General features: G+C 42.2%; 3 protein-coding genes across 5 annotated transcripts; 1 reads left to right on the top strand and 2 right to left on the bottom strand.

The window, feature by feature from the left end:
- Positions 1-983: 983 nt before the first annotated feature.
- Positions 984-7,202, bottom strand: LOC142588436 (lys-63-specific deubiquitinase BRCC36-like). Its single transcript, XM_075700175.1, has 7 exons — positions 6,992-7,202; positions 6,763-6,882; positions 6,457-6,544; positions 5,743-5,831; positions 4,733-4,797; positions 3,605-3,780; positions 984-1,273 (listed from the first exon to the last, which is right to left on the bottom strand). Exons 1-7 carry the CDS (start codon positions 7,094-7,096, stop codon positions 1,062-1,064), a joined length of 855 nt encoding a protein of 284 aa, XP_075556290.1. The 5' UTR covers positions 7,097-7,202; the 3' UTR covers positions 984-1,061.
- A 173-nt stretch (positions 7,203-7,375) lies between these two features.
- Positions 7,376-9,815, top strand: LOC142588439 (small integral membrane protein 12-A). Of its 2 annotated transcripts, none has more exons than XM_075700179.1 (2): positions 7,376-7,434; positions 7,876-9,815. In XM_075700179.1, the coding sequence occupies exon 2, from the start codon at positions 7,906-7,908 to the stop codon at positions 8,194-8,196; it is 291 nt and encodes a 96-aa protein (XP_075556294.1). In that variant the 5' UTR covers positions 7,376-7,434; positions 7,876-7,905; the 3' UTR covers positions 8,197-9,815. The 2 variants fall into 2 exon arrangements, with proteins under 2 accessions (XP_075556294.1, XP_075556293.1); XM_075700178.1 differs by having other exon boundaries at positions 7,393-7,547.
- Positions 9,816-12,551: 2,736 nt separating this feature from the next.
- Positions 12,552-18,579, bottom strand: IFT43 (intraflagellar transport 43). Of its 2 annotated transcripts, XM_075700176.1 has the most exons (9): positions 18,534-18,579; positions 18,365-18,448; positions 18,218-18,300; positions 17,375-17,416; positions 15,428-15,486; positions 15,277-15,349; positions 14,309-14,384; positions 14,080-14,139; positions 12,552-13,193 (listed from the first exon to the last, which is right to left on the bottom strand). In XM_075700176.1, the coding sequence occupies exons 1-9, from the start codon at positions 18,576-18,578 to the stop codon at positions 13,083-13,085; spliced, it is 633 nt and encodes a 210-aa protein (XP_075556291.1). In that variant the 5' UTR covers position 18,579; the 3' UTR covers positions 12,552-13,082. The 2 variants fall into 2 exon arrangements, with proteins under 2 accessions (XP_075556291.1, XP_075556292.1); XM_075700177.1 differs by lacking the exon at positions 17,375-17,416.
- Between the last annotated feature and the right edge of the window lie 179 nt (positions 18,580-18,758).

Genomic DNA, 18,758 nt, shown 5'->3' on the forward strand with positions numbered 1-18,758 from the left:
CTACTTTCCTGTTTAGAAAGCTCTGTCATGCTGATAATGCGCATGCTGTTCGTGACTTAGAAGGACTGAGCTCGCAGCATTAAAGAAAGGAAATGCAGACAAGGCAGATGAAGATTATTGTTGTGTGGCAAGATATGACCCAAAGGGTGTACTTTTGCTTGAGTGTATCCGTTCGCATGGTGCCGTCGGAAGTGTAGTGCACGCTTTTGACAGGTGATAGCCGAAATGCGTCCCTGTTCCCCGTTTTTCGGCCACTACATCCCATGTGAACAAGTAAAAGCGCGATGCACGCGCGATTGAGAATGGCGCATAGCCGTTCATTAAATGTGAAAACGACGGTGTGTAGTTTTTTATTCTGGTACCAGCAAATCTCCGCCTGGGTCATCGCACGCCACATTCACAGCTATCGCCATCAAACCTATTGTGATAAGCATCTTCACCTATCTGTTTTACAGCATGTGGTGCGTAGTGCCATTGGTAGCGTATTGCAGTATGTGATAATCCAAACGCGCTGCCATTCCCTGCTGCAGCTGGCACAATGTGGGCATTACGTTTTGCTTCGGCGGCATCCGGCGTTGCCCACCAGCTCGATTTTGTTTCGGTTTCCCATCGCCCTCTTAAACCAAGCAATAGGAAAACAACAAAACGCATCTCTGGCTGCCAAAGCACCACCAGCTCCACGCGCGTTGGAATCTCGTGCCGAAACGACCTGCGTGACGCTTCGCATTACGTAGATGTCAATAGTTGAGTCTGCCAAATTTTTTGTTACATCGGATTGTATGTTTTCCCAGTGCATTTTCTAGTTTTTTTTTTCAGTATGTATGAACAATGTTTACTATAGTTTAGAATATCAACCTGTTTGTTTATGTCCAAGGAGAACCGTCCTCAGTCACTCTGAGGCAATGCTATCACCAGCCTCTGAACACGTTTCTTACCTGTCGAGTCTCCCCAAGCCAAATGATTATTCCAAATAAGCACACAGATAAAAAAAAAAAAACCTTTATATCTCCATAGTTCACATCAGTGTGTCATCCTTTCCCAGTGTAACGGGCATGTGTGCATCACTGCTTTGTTCCCACTGACTGGGCTGGACTCTTCAGGAGAGCCTGTGCAGATGCGCATGCCTCGGCCAATGCAATCTTTTGCAGGAGTTCGTCCTTCTCGGCACGCATCCGCTCGATCTTGTCTCGGTTCTGCCGCAACCGGTTCTCCAGGCTCTGGAGCAGTGGACCGCTCACAGATTCCGCGATGTTGCACAGAGCCTTGACGAAGACTGGAAAAAGATAAAATCACTTGTGCTCATGAGGTACTACAACACAAACCTTTTTACTAATTTTGAAGTGCATTTCTCTGCATTGTGCCGTTGCTCAACTCTTAGCAGCACTGGTCATGGCTCGGATGAAGATGGCGTGCTAGTAGGTCACGACAACGTTAACTTTTGTCAGAAGATGTTGACCGAGGTATTAAACTTGATTGACGTGCAAGTTTATGAACAGCAATAAAATTCAAGCCTTTCATGAACGAGCATATATGGCTCGGATACCGTTCCTTATTTGTTATCTTGCAATGATTACCTTTAGATGACAGTTATGAGGTCAATGTAACTTAAATAATGCCAGACAAACCCATGTTTCCCTAAGATGTCATGTTGCGAAGTTGAGTTTCAGACTGTTACAGTCTCATGAAAAACAAATTTGGCAATAGTATAAGTGTAATAGCCGTTATTCAAAACTTAAGCGATGGCAGGGCCACAATTTCGTAGCAATGCCTTTTCTGATGCTATTCCTTTTTGTGCTTCTTCAGTGGTTAGAGCAATGCTTTGCCTGCATTATCAATGAGATCAGTTGGCCGTGAATGGTGGATGATAAAACTGGCATAGAATTGAGCAGAAGCCATTGCTACAATAACGCGACCCAATGCTGTATATGTGATCATGGAGTGCACATTTAAGTTCCCAAATGCCAAGCTAAAAGTGGACAAAGTAAGTGTAGTTATTTTGTCTAAGCGCTGGTCTTCCATAATTTGAACTATGCTACACCAACTGATACAAGTTTCAATCCTACTGAAGAACAAAATAACTCCTCACTTAAAAGGATTAAGTGCAGATCGGCATAGAAATACACATCAGTTAGGAGTTTTAGGACCAACACTAGTGCACAGGACTGTTGCACTATTCCACAACAGGACCAACACTACTGCAGAGAGGGGTACTAGCACAAATCATAAAAATTATAGGAACTCTACTGCATGCTTATTACACATGAAAGGATGACACTTTATGAGCATCAAGCTCGGGAAACAAAAGATGTTTTAATTTGGTACTAAAGTTGGTCTTGAAATAGCAGCTGATGAGGAGAATTAGTTCAAACAAAACGACAACTCGTGAGAATAAAAGTGTTGTCTTTTTATTTGAGCTAGTTTTTCTCATCAGCCATTCAGGATCAACTAGCTCCACAATTATTTCTTCATGGCAGACCTGGCATTGGCATCATCGTGATGCCATGCCACAGAGTTAAATTTCTTGATGTTGTGTAGCAAATAAGGCGTGGTATGATGGCATTGCTCATTAAAAAAAAAGTAAACGAGCATGGAGTGCAAGTTTTTTCTGGCTGCATTCACATGTGGCAGCTGCAGTGATCACACGAAAGCAGCGAGTTAGTGTCACATTATGTCATGACACACTCGCCTCCTTGATATGAAAACGGCTCATAGAAACAAGTCTTACCGTAATTTAGGGTGCTCAGATGCTTGTAGGTACATTTTTTCTAGGCTTTAGAGATCTTGGACCTTCATTTAACACATACACACACAAAAAAAAATTACAAGTAAAGATGTCATGTCATCCCTTGTTCATCCAGGGATTTCTTTTCCTCTACCCGGTGCCACAGATGAGTGGCAGTCTATTTATCATTTTCGTGTTGATACTGTTCTACCAGATGGTGCAAGGTTCCTATATAAATGATTCTTTTTTCATGGGCATGGTTGGCACACATACAGTAGAAGTCTGTTTTCCCTAGGTTTTAAAAATGGTGGTGTAGACTAAAGCAGCTGCAGTGATGACAGCCACCCTTTTCAACACTGGAAAAGTGTTTTTGGGCTTTTCTTCAATTCAAGTAAAGAAGTAGACTTAGAAAGCTTTAGTGATTCATTTTCAGAGCTTCAAGTTAGTAGTGATAATTGTGAGGAAGAGTTTGGGCCTCTGGCAGTCTCTCTCAGGTGGGCGTGACTCAATGAAAATGCTTTGAAGCCTGTGCCTCTGCAGTTTTCTTTTCTCGCAGTTTCAGGATGGCACGTCGCATGGAGGACAGCAAAAGCATATTTTACTGCTGCTTCAAGAAATGTAAAGCCTCATATACACTTCTTCTCTCACAATTTCTCAAAAACATGAAAAAATTGACAGTACTAGACAACATAAAACAACAAATAAATTGCCGATTTTGCAATAACAGAAGCTGTATCTTTCATTTTAAATTTGAAAAATTTAGTTTCCATGATGAAAAAGAAAAAGAGAAAGAGATGCCATAGCAAGGAATAAGAATGGTTCTAAAGGAAGGTCAAGCTGCTCATAATTGTAAATTATGGCAGCAAAAATCTGTGCACTCACCCGAGTTGTTGTGCATTCTGGTGAGAAGGTCTAAACCCGGCACCTGCTTAGTCAGGCTGTACATGTCTTGCTCCTCTTGGCAAAGGATCTCGGGCAGCCGTACGAGGGCATCCAGGCAAGCATTGCTGATGTGCGTGCTGGGAACAATGTGCAGGGGGATTTCCATTCGTACATACCTGGAAGAGGCAGCACAATGTTTTACATAATGTATCTATCATGTGTGTCCAAACGTGTGTGCCCTGCTGAGCAAGTGAGCATGGGACTTGATTATTAGTGCTGCGTGTTTACAAGCAAGCATGAACAATCTGCAAACTGAAGCTGTTCAGTCACATCAAATTCAAAGCTCTATTCAAACTCCAGATGTCATCTATGGATGCCAGCCTGTGAGGAGTAATTCCCAGACGTGCCTCCACTTAGCGACAAAACACCAGACGTGCCTCCACTTAGCGACAAAACAAAACTTGAGTTCGTTTTGTCATCACAACTGTTGCCTGCCCAAAATATTATGGCTCAAAGTTTCAGATCTGAATAGAAAGAAAGTACTCACTGTAAATTATCTTTACTCTGTTTTGCTTATTGATTGCTTCTAGAACTCTTTTCCCTTTCTCTTGGGTGCTTGAATAGTAGAAATTTTGCATGCATGACAATTTGCAGTCCACCACCCTTGTAGGTGGCTTCATAATAAGCAGACTATCAAGCTTCAAGTCCGAGCTACAAAACATAGGGCCCATCAGTGATGTGGTCAGGAATCATTATGCAAAAAAGAAGATAGGCGTGCAGACAGGACACAAGAGTAGAGAAGTGGACAACACGAACGCCGAAGCTTCGTTCATCGCCGTTACCAACTAGCTCAGCTTTCTGTCGTTCTAAGTGGTCAGGAATATTTTTTGAAGAGGGGCGTGGCACACACTTGTCCTGAGATGGGAATGGTGAGGGGGGAGCAGGGCAGGCTGCATACCAACACGGAAATTTGGGGGGAAAGAAAAGGGGGACACACGTGCCCAGTGTTCCACACCTTGGCTACACCCCTGGGCTCATGGAAAGCATTGCCAATGGTAAGGCAATTCCAGGACCCTTCATCTACATTGCCAATTAGCATCCACAGAAAAGGCTCCTAAAGAAGCTCACCTCTGGGGTTCACCGTTGCTGGCCTGGTTGACAGACTGGAAGCATGTGACCTGGACTTGGTTCAGCTGCATTGGCGTTCATTCAAAGATGTGAAATGCTTGCATACATGAAAAATTTTAAGCTTTCTTCACCTGAACATGCTTTCCAGTGCACTCTAGCGATGTTAAATTAGCACATTTATTAGTATGAATAGTGTTATAAGTATTAGACAGTTTAATTAGCATTACTTGACTGAAATTGAATGGACTTAAGATAGCCATCACTTAAGTGCATGTTTATTTAAGCTAAGGAACCATACGGTGGCTTTGTATATATGGGATATATTGCAAATGTTTGTCGATCTGAATAGACAGAACAGCCGAGCACCTCTAGAATGAAATGACTGGCATAACGAAAAAATAAGTCTGTCCCAGTTATATTGTGAGGTGTGTGGTAGGCGAACCTTTACAACAAAGTGACCTATATAACGAATGATTTCGGAGGCCCCAAGCACTTTATTATATAGGCGTTCGACTGTATAAGTAATACCTGCTTAAGTAGTATTTAATTTCATTTGGGTCTACACGTCATGCTTTTTCTTAGCTTACTGCAATATTTCACATCCCCAGAGGCCTTTGCAATGCAATGTTCTGACAGTTTTCCAGCCAACTAGGCGGGTCTTCGCACACATGCATGGCACATTAGCATTTGCTCTGCCATGATGATTACGGTTACAAGAAAATAATAATAATGTGCGCTTGCAAATTTTAGCATCTGCACACTGACATCTAGTGAGTGAAATGTCACAGTCATTGTACCATTGACAGACAGAATTGTGCAGTTGGTAGCGGCATTTCAGGACAGAAAAGTCACAGATTTTGACAGCACAAGTGTGGAAGGAAAACTTAACTGATTAGCTTTTGTTCCACCCATTATCAATGCATCAACCACATTATCAATTGCAAGAAGGCTGAAGAAGCGCATCTTAAGATGGACTAATATGTCACCGTGTGAGATACCCCATGGCTCACCTTAGAGGTTGCATCTTCGCTGAAGACCGAAAATATGAGGCCAACAAACCCTTCATCCATCATTTGATATATGGCTTGGGTTTGGACATCTGCAAGTCAAGATTCTGCATGAAAAAAGTTATCAACTCAAAAGGCAACATGATACTTAAATAAACACACACACACACACACACACACACACACACACACACACACACGCACGCACGCACGCACGCACACACAAAGAGCAGCGTAGCTAACAATGCTAGGGCTAATCTAGTGAACATACACAAACACCCATAGAAGGTTGAACAGAGAGAAGGCTGCAGCAGTAGCTTAATTGGCAAAGCAATGGACGCATAATATGGAAGACGTAGGCTGTAGGTGGGAAATGTAGGAAGATGGCTCCCGCCTAAGCCAGAAAGGTATCTTTTAGTCTATTTTCATATTCCTTTTATTATTTATGCGACACGTAGGCAAATGTGGTCACCCATTACTTTTATTCTTCATCTTTCTCTCCTTTCAGACACATACCATCTGTACTACATTACATTTATACATTTCAGTTAAACATAACAATGTTAACGAATAATTAGCTTGCTCGATTCGTTTCGATTCCATCATGTGGCTGTAAATAACAAAACAGCGAGCGCCTGGAATCATCCTATTTACAGTACATTTAAATGGTGGCTCAAAGGCTATTTGCGAAGCGAGTAGGGGGAAGGGTGCACTCACCTACGTGCGATGGCCATACAGTGATGTGCGGGTGAGAGTGGTACCAGCCTAACACCCTCATCGGTTTCCTCAAGTTTATCGCAAGCGTCTAAAACAAAGCAAAGATAGCGGCATAAGAAGAGAGAGAGTCATCCAAAGAAACACCGGCGCCTTTTAGTACAAAAGCGCCGCACATACCATACGCGCGCGTCTAAAACAAAGCAAAGATAGCGGCATAAGAAGAGAGAGAGTCATCCAAAGAAACACCGGCGCCTTTTAGTACAAAAGCGCCGCACATACCATACGCGCGCGCACACACACACGCACCTCTGCCTGTGTAGAAGCGTCCGAGAGTTGCTCAGGTGAAATTTCGACGCGGTCTTTCCGCTTGTCGGATCTCCGTAGCAGGATCACCGCGGATATGTGGGCCACCTTCGTTTCGTCGATCTGGGAAATTGTGCGACCAACAACAAAAGGCGTGAAAATCGCGGGTTTCCTCGTTTTAACAGCCATCCGTGAAACTTGACAAGCAATCCGAAACTCGGGGTAGCGTTACCTCTCCTATGAGAAGTCCCATGACCTCTTCCTTCTCCGTAGAAAGCGCATGGCTCAGGCAGACCATGTACACGTCTGCCGACAGATTAACTCGTACAGTTGACATTGTTACAGCTACGTAGTTAACCTAAGAAAATATAATGTTTTAAATAAAAGCGTCGGCAGGCGGTACATAACACAAGCGCGCAAACGCAGCCTTTTTAGCCATTGGCACGCTTCCGATTTTAGCTTGACTTGATACGTAAATAAACGGATCGCAAAGTCTAAATTTTCTAACAAGAACTGCGCTTTATATAAAGTAATAATAAAGTTCTAGTTATATTTTTATACTATATATAGTGCCTAATGACAGTAGTGAGTGCTATATTTACTTTTACAAAAATACTTTGATAACTATCATCAAGTAAGAAGTAAGAAAGCGGTGCCGGGCGGACGCACGCGGAGGTTGGTCTGCTTTCATTGCGCGGTATACCTTGTTTTTGTGTATAAGTTACGAGTCTGCAGAAAGCCACGTTCGTTTTTCTTATAACGCACATCGGACGGTAGAAAAGTCACACGTAAGTCTGTACAATGCGCCTACCCTAAGTTGCCCTTGTTTATTCAAGTGATCACTTGCGCTGGCTCTTCTCGGAAGCTCCGCCGAGTTCTATTGAACTTTCGTATAATAATTATCGTCTGCCCGCGGAGTTTGATAGTGTGCGCCTTATTTTAGCCGCGGACTGTCATGGTCTGATTTTTTACGTCTAGTACTACTTGGAAGCGAGACGCACTACACAGAACGACCTACTCCTCTTGCTGTTCACGGTGTCGCCGACCAGCGCTGTGAAGAATTCGCCCTTAGGATCGAATGTTTCATGCCCCGCCATTGCCTTGGCTCTTTTGCAGTGGTATACCTTCTGCAGCTGACGTGCGATCATGGTCCTACCGGCCCTGTACGCCGCGCTCCGCGTTTACGCGCCGTACATCACCTTCCCGGTGGCTGTCATTGTCGGCGTCATCGGCTACAACCTTGAGGGCCTCATCTCTGACCGACGCACGCCCAACAAGAAGACGAGCGTCGATGAAGAGCGCAAGGAGCGACTGCTACACGAGTTGGACTCGCAGCACGATGTGACGCAAGTTGACAGGCTGAAAGACAAAAGCTTTGTACCTAAAACGGTGCTAGAAAGGAACGTCTCACCGTCGCTCAAAACACTGGACACGTGATTACTGGTACCAGTGGCCAGTGTAGAACCCACAGAGACTTGTTGATTTTCTTCGTTTTAGTCAATGGTTGGACGGAAGTTTGTTTGGTCAGAACGAATCTTAGTAATGTGAATGCGTTGTTGCTAAGTGTAGGGATGAAAAAAAAAATAAAAAAAAAAAAGGTGACTTCTCATATCTGACAGCCGAGGTTTCCACTTAAAATTGCTTGATCAGAAACTTTAAAAAACATGTAGAAGCACTGCTGACGACCAATTGCCTAGGAATGGAAATTGTTTCGGGCCTTGAGTGCCATGCCTGGGCTTGGCAAAATGCGGGGAAGGCGGGAGATCAAAATTCAAGACGATGGGGAAAACGAGAACAAGGTAAAAGCGGGAGCCAACGTTTCGACAAGCTGTCCACTTGTCGAAACGTTGGCTCCCGCTTTTACTTTGTTCTCAATTTGCTCATGCCTGGGCTTGGTCACTTGCATCTATGTCAAGAGCCCATGACCAGAGAGCGAACCTGCATGTCCAGCACCGCAAGAGAGGGCACGACAGTTTCTTTTTAGGGTGTTCTTCTTGCAATAGAACGCACAAATGATGGAATACACCTCCAGTAGCATGTGATATATGACATAAACAGCGTATAAGAGTTGTGTCAGGCCATAAGCCTTTCATATAACCTTTTTTGATAAATATGCTCTTCTACGTTTATGAGGGCACAAGGAGTTTATGCAGTCTTTTTTTCTTTCTTTAGATGTGCTGAAACAGAATGCAGTGGTTTGCTGCATATAAATTTCCATTACATATGTGAATGCAACCAAAAAAGAAAAGTTTGGAAACACATTGCTGTTATGCAGGTGTGGCCCATACAGCGATGGTCATTGAAAGTTAATAGTTGCTTATCTTGCCAAATTCATTTACTGATATGAGTGTTACCTTCCATGGTGACTGTTGCAGTCAGTCTCTTGTTGAGTGAGTATGATACCTGGCTGCAATTGGATTAACATAGAAATGCCCATGCACCTAGCATTAGTGGGTGCACAGTACTGACGTGATGTTTTTTACTCATCATGTTCTTGCATTAAATGAAAGTCTGAGCCTTAGAAAAGATACTGGAAAGCATTGGATAGCCCTAAATAACTTACTGTAATAGTTGTCTGTGAGCCAGATTATGTGTTTCAGAGGTGGATGTGTCATGATTTCACAATACACTGGCTTACGCTGTTCCTGTCATCATTGTGGCTGCCACACGCAGTCAGAAGAAATGTGTGCAACACGCTTGTCTTCTTTTACAAGTGCTGTCGTCATGTGTAGCCTTGTTGCTACACGACGTTAGCAAATTTTGCTTTATGTAATGACTTCATGGTAATGTCGCTAGGTCCAGTGTTTCCCGATCAACTTTGGTAATAAATTAAAATGGCTTATATTTTCTAATCTTCATACTTGCTAAATGTCCTCCTTTCAAGTGCAGCAGATGTGTGGTAGAGTTCGTGCAGCTTTGAAAGTGTGTGTCAATGCTCCATTTAAAGGGCTCTAGGTGGCCTAATTAATATGGAGCCCTAGACTACATTATCTTTATAGCCCCAGTGTTCTGGATGTCAAACCAAATAAATAAATCAAAAGCCATTTTTCTGGGCAGTGTAGATTGTTTGCCTTGAGATCAACTCAGTGTTGATTATTTCACTACTGGATGCTGCTGCAGCTACTACTGTTCATCAACACGAACAAGCCTTGATAAGTTCAGTGACGCCAGTGTTCCATCACTGTCTAGGCTCTGTGCGTGACAGTGGCATTACCATTGTTGCTCGAGTCGGCACCAATTTACTTTTCATGACTGCCGCAAATAAAGTGGGAGAGTGCATATTGGTTTGAAACAAATAAAATTATATGAGAAAGTTCATGGAAGAAACTCAGAATTAAGCACTCAAAGGTCATGTTAAAGGAAAAACAAATTGTCCTTTGCTAGGTAAACTACTGCTTGTCACGACCGAATTCCTTCATCTTTCCATCGCACATGCCGTCACCTTGCAACCCACTGCAATAGCTCACTGGCTATGGTGTTCTGCTGCTGGGCACAAGGTTGCAGCTTTGGTTCTTGCGTGCTGCGGTTGCATTACGCAAAAATGCTTGCGATCTTAGATTTAGGTGCATGTCCAAAAGCCCCAGTTTGTACAAATTAATCTGGAGCTACTTAGTACAGCATCTCCCACAGCACGTGTGTTACTTTGAGACATTGCCCGCCGTGGTTGCTCAGTGCCTATGGTGTTGGGCTGCTGAGCACGAGGTCGCGGGATCGAATCCCGGCCACGGCGGCCACATTTCGATGGGGGCGAAATGCGAAAACACCCGTGTGCTTAGATTTAGGTGCACATTAAAACAGGTGGACAAAATTTCCGGAGTCCTCCACTACGGCGTGCCTCATAATCAGAAAGTGGTTTTGGCACATAAAACACGATAATTTAATTTAATTGCTTTGAGATGTTGAACCCCATAGTTTTTTTTCTGCACTTGACAAGCCCGATAATTTAATTTAATTACTTTGAGACGTTGAACCCCATAATTTTTTTTCTGCACTTGACAAGCAATTTGTGCTGCTGCTCAAGCTGCTGGTCCTGTTGATATTGGCATTGCGCAGTCATTCCCCCTTTTCATTAGCCCCTCTTGATGCTGTACTTTTTGAAAGACTTCGTCACAGCAGTGGCTTAAACAGTGACACTTCATCTTCATTATTATGCTCTGCACACCATCTTGAGAATGATGGGAGGGCACCTAGATCCAAGAAAATGTGATACTTTGTGGTGCATCGATTCACGTCTACAAGCAACAAATCATCAATTGATCCAAATTTTATGAGTTAAACTTTGATTTATTGAAGCCAATGAAAGCCATGAATGATCTTGTTAAACTGAAAACTCACTGAAAATGCTTAAAACACTCATGCAAATGACATAATACTTATTCAAAAGCAAGAAGAGGTGTAATTATTGCTTTCGTACGCACTTATTGTAGACAGCAATCACGCTGAGTGCATCTTGTGTGCATTTATGGGAGTGGTAAAAGACCTTAACAGCTCAATGTTGTCCATCACTTGTACTGAAATTCTCGGTATACCCCTATTTTACACACTATCCCCCCAAAGATTTCGTTAAATTTGGCAATATGTGGAGCTCATTTTTTCGAGGTTTTTAGCCTGTTAAGCTGTATGAACATATATTGTGAAATCAGTAGTTTTTCATTGATTAAAACATTTTGTAAAATTGGATTTCGTTAAATTGGAGTTTAACTCTATTCATTTCTCATTTGGACAGGCTTCTCAAGGTGCTTGTGAGCACCGTTTCACTTGCCATGCAAATTATACACCATTGTGATTTTAATAACTGCTGCATTGAGAATGTGCTGATAAAAATGTATAACAGCATGTTGTTGGACATGGTAGTAGTAGGTTAACATGCTTGTGCACATGCCTGTGTAGTAATTTTCCAATTTGACAAAATGGTAGTCTGTTGTTTAGCCATGGTTGTGCATGCAGACATCTTTCATACTAACAGCACAAGAAGTAGATTAAATAAAGCGGGGCATTTTAGTTTGGTCGGTGGTTGCTGAAGTCTTGAAAACAAAAAATCAGGGCTGTTGATATCCATACTTTAACACTGCTAGGTGTGGTGGCACATTTGACAAATTTCACTGTGCAATTTGCTACAGGGTCTTGTATTTTTTTTTTTTTCCACTGAATAACACATACTTTAGTCAATCAGGTGCACGATGTCACATTTTACTGGTGGATTCAAATTACACATTGTGAGTCCTGGCCCCTCCTGTGAAAGAAAACGTAAATTTGATTTGATTTGACCTAATTTGATACTAGTATAAAAATGAAACACGAGACCTTGCACCAGACTAAGCAAACCAGCATTGCCGTCCACTGGCCAACAACAACAAAAATTGTGCTGAAACTATCGATGAGGGCTGTCAATGTAAGAGAATAGCTCAAATGAACGAGCGTGAGATAGAGAGAGAGAGAGAGCAAGTGAATGAACGAACATTTTCCTTGCCGAGTGCGGCCATCGACCAACCACAAAAATGGCTGAAAGAGCCAAAGAAAGCTATTTGCTTTAAAGCTCTGCTCCAAATCTTGCAGCAGAATTCACCATAGAGAGGAACTGTAATGAGAAAGCTTGTTCTCTCATGCGATATCAAATGCATTTGTGGCACCCTGTTGTTTTATTGATTTGGCTGCAACAGTGCACCTGTGGCTGAATAATTAAGAACCTTCCATATTAACTGTCCACAATATTGACACAGGCAGTCATAAGTACGACACTCTATAGACTTTGCCAGAGTGAAAGTGATAGCCACAAGGGTTGCAAACTTGCTTTTTATGAAAGTTTATTTTTCAATGTCAACACTGTTTCATATACATACCAGGCAACGCTGCGGAAGCTGCGCAAGTAGTACCGTCATAGATGTATCACTTCAGGCATTTTGCACTGCAGTTGTATTTGATCTGCAATGCCTTCTATGGAATAACTATACCACTTTATACTACAACTTGCTGATTTAAAGTTATGTCGAATCGCGTAATCCTATTTGTGCGCCTTTGTGCTTCCAGTATGCGACACGCTATATTTTGGTTGCGAGCGCATTTGGTACGTTGTGGCTGCAGGTCAAAGAAAAATGTCACTTTGTTTGTTCACTGGCATGTAGGTTCAGATTTACGACACCTTTTATGTAATAACATCATATTTTGCTACATAAAAGGATGATAATGTTATAGAAAATTACATGATACGTAGCTTTTATATGTGGCACACAATTTTTTGGTTGCTAATGCGAGCCACGAGAGAAGTTTCTAGCCTTTGTAGCATTGCCTGTTATGTATGAAACTGAGCATAGGAATAAAGGCAATCACACTGGTATGTTTTGCTTGTCATCAGGTTCATGGCTGTTGTCGCTTGACTTGTTGATCTCAGCAGCCACTTCAGTGAAGAGGGTGTCCCATGTCCACACTGCGTCTGGCTGTAAAGGAATGGAAGTGCAGAAGTAGAGCAGCTTGCTGAACTAACTACACTTAAAACTGATGACAAATGCATAGTTATTAGTTATTAATTTCACACAGAATCCCCTTCCTTGGTATTATATTGTATTCTACCATTATTGTATTGCCAGCTGCTTTTAATTGAAAGAATGTAGCTTGTAACCTTGATAATATGTCATGCAGGAAGCTAAGAGAAGTATGCACAAAATGGTGGCATGACCCGGTCAGTGGTTCTTTTCAATGGTGAGGAGCAAACACAAAGAGAATGGGATGCACACACAAGCACCACTATTCAGCTTTTCCCGTTGTCTTATTTTTTGTGTGTTGTTTGCTTTGCGCCATTGAAAAGAATGTACTGACTGGTGCCATAAGTAGGAGGCTGTTCCTGCTACACCATGCTGGCTCATCCAAACTCAGATGTTGCACGGAGGTAGCATTTTGCAGTGAGCTTACTTTATGCGACTTTTACAAGCACTGCTTGACATTTTTGCCCACAGTAATCCAAAGTTGGTGTTGTATGCAGTGACGCTACTAAAAATATGTTGATTTCACTGCAATGGAGCAGTAGCGTCATCTGTCAGAGCTACAGAAAACTATGTGTTTTCTCTGTAGCAGTGACAGATGGTGCCACCACACAGTTGCAGTGGAATAGAAAATGTTAAGTAGTGTCTCCACAGATAACCCCTCCACTTTAGATTTATTGTGGGGAGAACTGGGTGGTACAGAATGCTGCATGAAGTTGGCAGCTACACCAAACTCTATAAATTGATCAGGGAAATTCACGAGAAAGCAAAAGAAGCTGTGCTATACGGTGACACTTAATAAATGGCATGTATACATGTGCATAGATGAATGTGCATGGTTTACCTCCTTAAGGTATTCTTCGGGAGTCAAGTACTTAGTGAGCAGTCTGAGATCACAGCCATCCTGCAAGTGAAATTGACGTAGAGAGGAAAAAGGGATTGACACTCTTTAGTACAAGCTGCCAAAAACCTTTAAGAAATCTAGCTGGCTTGCACTCAGCCACAGAGCCATGAAGCTGAATAAGTGCTGCTTTGTCTCTCTTTATTCTTGGATTGCTCTAAGCTGCACTCACAAGCGTTGTGAACGCTGCCTGCTTCAGCAGCTCATTGTCCAGTTGCTGAAAGGTGTCGACCTGATTCACAGAAACACTGCAAAAAAGCAGAAAGGCAGCTGACCCTTGGGTTTCAAAAAAGAGCGAGAGAGGGAGTGGGATTGGAAAATGTTGCTTTATCACTGTGGAATTTGCTTTATCACTGCATACAATGAGTGCTTGCAAGTACCAACAAGTTCATTTCACTTGCTCTTTCCTTGGAATTGTAGGATAGGCACCATCTTTATACAAAGGTACTTTATTGTACCGAACATTTTGGAGTTAGTTTGGCATCTTATTCGCAGGTTGCTGTGGCAGTGTTTTACAGCAAAGCTGGTAGCTTCTCGGTGGGTGGCATTTTTTCTGTCCGCCCATGAACAAAAACTATCATCATCAGCAATGGCTCATATCCCCTTCAGCAAGCAAAAATGCAATGGTTCATCCCCCTTGTAATGCAGAGGCTACAAGAATTCAGCAAAGTGAAGCAAACAGTGCATACATTCATTGGAATCGTACAACGTAGAAAACAGCATACGTTTCAATAAAGAACAAGCATCTGAACCATCAATAAAGCATTGAATATCTCTCTTAGTGATCGTAGTGGTGGTTCTGCAACAACTTCGCTGGACATTCACTTTCGCAGGGCTGTCATGGTGAGTCAATTTTTTGTTTTTGTTTTAATGTATGTGTGTACGTGTGTGCATGTGTGTGTGCATGTATGCATGCATGCAAGCATGCTGGCTTTGAGCAGTACTTACTTGAGTAAATATCAAGCCCCTAGATTTCGGTGATTCTTGTGCATTGCTTACAACTAGAAATGTGTGATTAAGGTAGCTTATGACTTTGAATGCTGATTGAATTTGTGTACTTCGTTGGGCATTTCGTAACAGCTTGCTTTGTATCTCTGGAAAAATATGTAGAGTCCTTAGTGGCATGCAAATCTTGCTCACCTCGGAGCTTGGGCTACCTGAGTAGCAAGGTCATCATATTCAACTTCTCCCAAGTCGGGTATGCTTGGGATCTCTGAAAAATCAACAGCAGCTTGCGTTGGCAGGGCAACAGAAAACACGAGGAATCCTGAACATTGCCTTCTTGCCTTACCCGAGTCTGAGTCGTCCCTTTCCAGAACGGTCTCATTTCTTGTCAACTTTGACGCTTCTCTGAATAACAGCAACAACAAAAAAGTGGTTGAAATCTAAAGTAGTGTTTCAGGGCTTATCCATGTAATAGAGTAACTGCAGCACTTTCCTAGCTGTTATTCTGTACTAGAAAAGTTCAGCATCACCCTGGCATGTTTTGCTTGTCGCAATATCTTATTGCATTAAAACATATCACACAGAGTATAGCATGCATCATGTGAACTACAGATGCTCGCAAATTTCACACACTCAGCTGCTGCAGTGGTTGCTGTTTCAAACTTGCACAATAGCCCTTTGGGCCAGTTTGTAAGCTGTGTTGTGGAAAGAAATCAGCACACAAACATTGCATGTACATAATAGCTCCATATATATATTTTTTTGTAACCACTGTCTTGAACCCTCACAGTGTTGGAGAAGGCTATCGCATAATGCAATTGCTTGATTAACAACATAGAGCTTCCCACTGGCAGATATTTTTTGTACGCATGATGGTCCATGGAGGCAGCCTTGATTCAGTCTAGAGTGACTTCATTTGACAAGTGCTTCTGTGTGCAAGACAAAAAAAGTGTACTTGAATCTAACTTTTCAAATGGTGCAAGATGACAAAGCTGACACACAGGCACATTGAATTGGCACACAAAACACTAACTACAAACTGTTTTGTGCTTGGTTATGTTATTTCTTGCTGTTGCTTTCCAGCCTTCTGTGCATGTGCCCCTCACAACAAAAGTTTTCCGAGGGATGAAATCCTGGAAAAAGATACTTTGCGAGATCCAGTGCAACCGTCCTAATTTTGATAAGCGGATAACTCCCCTTACAACCAACTTATTGCACACCTAAATTCCCAGATGAGCAGTGAGATAGCAAAGAAATTCAGCATTTTTTGTAAATTTCATGCTCCAGAAACACTAGCTGTCAGCTATAATATCACAGTTTCTCTGGAACATCACTTTTAGTTACTTGAAACCCTATTGGTCAATTTGTCAGCTATAGCTTAGTAGTTCCAGGGTGTACAAATTGTGGTCTATTACTGCTTTCTTCCTTTATCACTGAGGTCCTTTAGTGCTTCTTTGTTTATAAATTTTGTTAAGAGTTAAAACTACATCTAATGAAACCCGGTATTACGAAGTTCCCGATCTAATGAAGGAATTTCCATTCCCTGGCAAGTACCCATGAGGTTCAATGTTGTCATCAGCCTGAATTAAAGAAACTAGCTTGCATTAAACCCGATTTAATGAAGCTTTTCCAGAAATAAATTAGTAAAAAAACCTGTGGTCTCTTTCTAATTTTGATGCAGATGGGTTTTTCTTTGAGCGTGCATTCTAACGCTATCATGATAAAACATTTAGACACCCTAGTCACGGCCCTAGTTTTATTTTGACGAGGCTGCATGCCGTGCCCATGCACGGAGCAACAAACTTAGCAGTCACTAGCGTTCTTACGTACCAGATGGTGCTAAGGGCGGCGGTATTTGGCCCTATTGTGGACTTTTTACATGTGCAGGTGTGGGTTAGCAGCAGATACAATGCCGCGGTACCATTTGGGTGTTGCTACATTACAATTTTAGATTTCAAAGGACCGAAAAATTCCTTGCTCGATTTTTCGAATTCGCTGATTTAACAAAATAATTCGAGCATGGTCATCACTTCGTTAAACGAAGTTTCAACTGTATATCAACTGTTGTGGATGTAATTAGTCTATTGGTCATGCTGGTAATAGAACAATTTGTAGTCAGTACCTTTGTGTGTCATTTGTATGTGCCTCAATGTCATCCTAATCCTATTTCACTGTTTTAAATTTGCTGTCAAGTATAAACCCAGTGGCCCAAATGTGGCTTCTCAGAAAAGTGTCATTCTTATGGTCATGCCAACAATGAATCATGCATGGAAATGACACACAAGGAACTCACATCGGGACGGTGCTTGGGGGACGTGCCGACGACCGTCTGAAGCTGTGAGTTGGCGAAAATGGGAGAGATATATAGGGGTCACTGAATTAGGTGCCACGTCATGCAAGTGTGTCAGTGTCATGCCAGCTCAGGTGAAAGTTTTGCAGTTGCTTTTGAATGCATTCGACTGGTCTATAGTGGTTTGAGCTAGAAATGAACTGGCTTTCAGCTCATGTGATGCTCCCAATGTACTTTTTACTGGAATGCAGTTCAATAACAAGTCAAACCTCGATATAGTGAATTATCGTATATTACGAACTAAACATGTTTCTCGCCACTATCAGCATGTAACGATTATTGGATATAACGAAGGTCCTTTTTTTGTTTATGCGGCTTCGTTATAACGAGGCTAGACTGATGTTGCTAGTAGAGCTTAAATTATTGCAGCTGAAAATGGGCTGCTGGCTATCTTGTCTCAAATAGTAAGTCGGAAAAAGCCAGCTTTAGCCCTCGCAGCGGCACTACACATTTGGACAGGTCATTTATTACAACTAGTGCTTTTGTACTTAGCCTGTATGCTATCGGTCTTAATTAAGTGCGCCAAAATCTATTCTGTAGAACTTATTTGCGCGCTCCTTTTCTCTCTGTGCCCCTCCCCTTTCTCTCCCAAGTGAAATAAATAAAATAAAACTTAATTTTATTGCAAAATTTTCACCTGAGATATGGGGGCCGTGCGTACTAGTCAGCGGATTAAGAATCGCACCTTGACCTAGTGTGGTTTATAGAGTGATCGCTCGACTGAAATTAACTATTGCTAGTCAATTAACCTAACCTATTCCAGTTCCAACCAGAAAACGAACAAACCGAAACAGCCCGGACGACGAATTATCTTCTGCCCATCCGCTATTTCTTCTCGGCTTGGGAGGAGCTTTGGAACCTTCACCGCTCTGCGAGTAAAGCGACAATCGAATATTATCACGCAGAACACAACGATAGTGCGTTCCGACGCACCCCGTTAGATGCGAATGCGTTGGTAGGTATGTCGGTAGTGTTGTTTCCGAATATGTTTAGTCGACGAGCACGACTGCCAAATGTCTAAAAAGAAACAGAGCGGTAAATACGTTGATAATTCGTACAGCTTGCTTTAACAGGCTCCTTATTATGGCCTGTCGGGTCATACTTTTTTGACAGGAGACTCCAAGTCGTCGAGCTCGTCTGCATCCATGGCGGGAGTGTAAACAAATTCGTTGCTAGGCAACGTATCTTGTATGTAAGAAGTTTCTAATACGTAGTACACGGGAACACTTAAATTAAATTGGTGTTAATATCAAAATCAAAATAAAATTGCATTGTTTAAAATTTGCTGAGACCTAAAACGACAGCATGCATAAATATTTTGCTGTGG

Source organism: Dermacentor variabilis, chromosome 7 (genome assembly GCF_050947875.1).
Source record: "Dermacentor variabilis isolate Ectoservices chromosome 7, ASM5094787v1, whole genome shotgun sequence".
Classification (NCBI taxonomy): Eukaryota; Metazoa; Arthropoda; class Arachnida; order Ixodida; family Ixodidae; genus Dermacentor; species Dermacentor variabilis.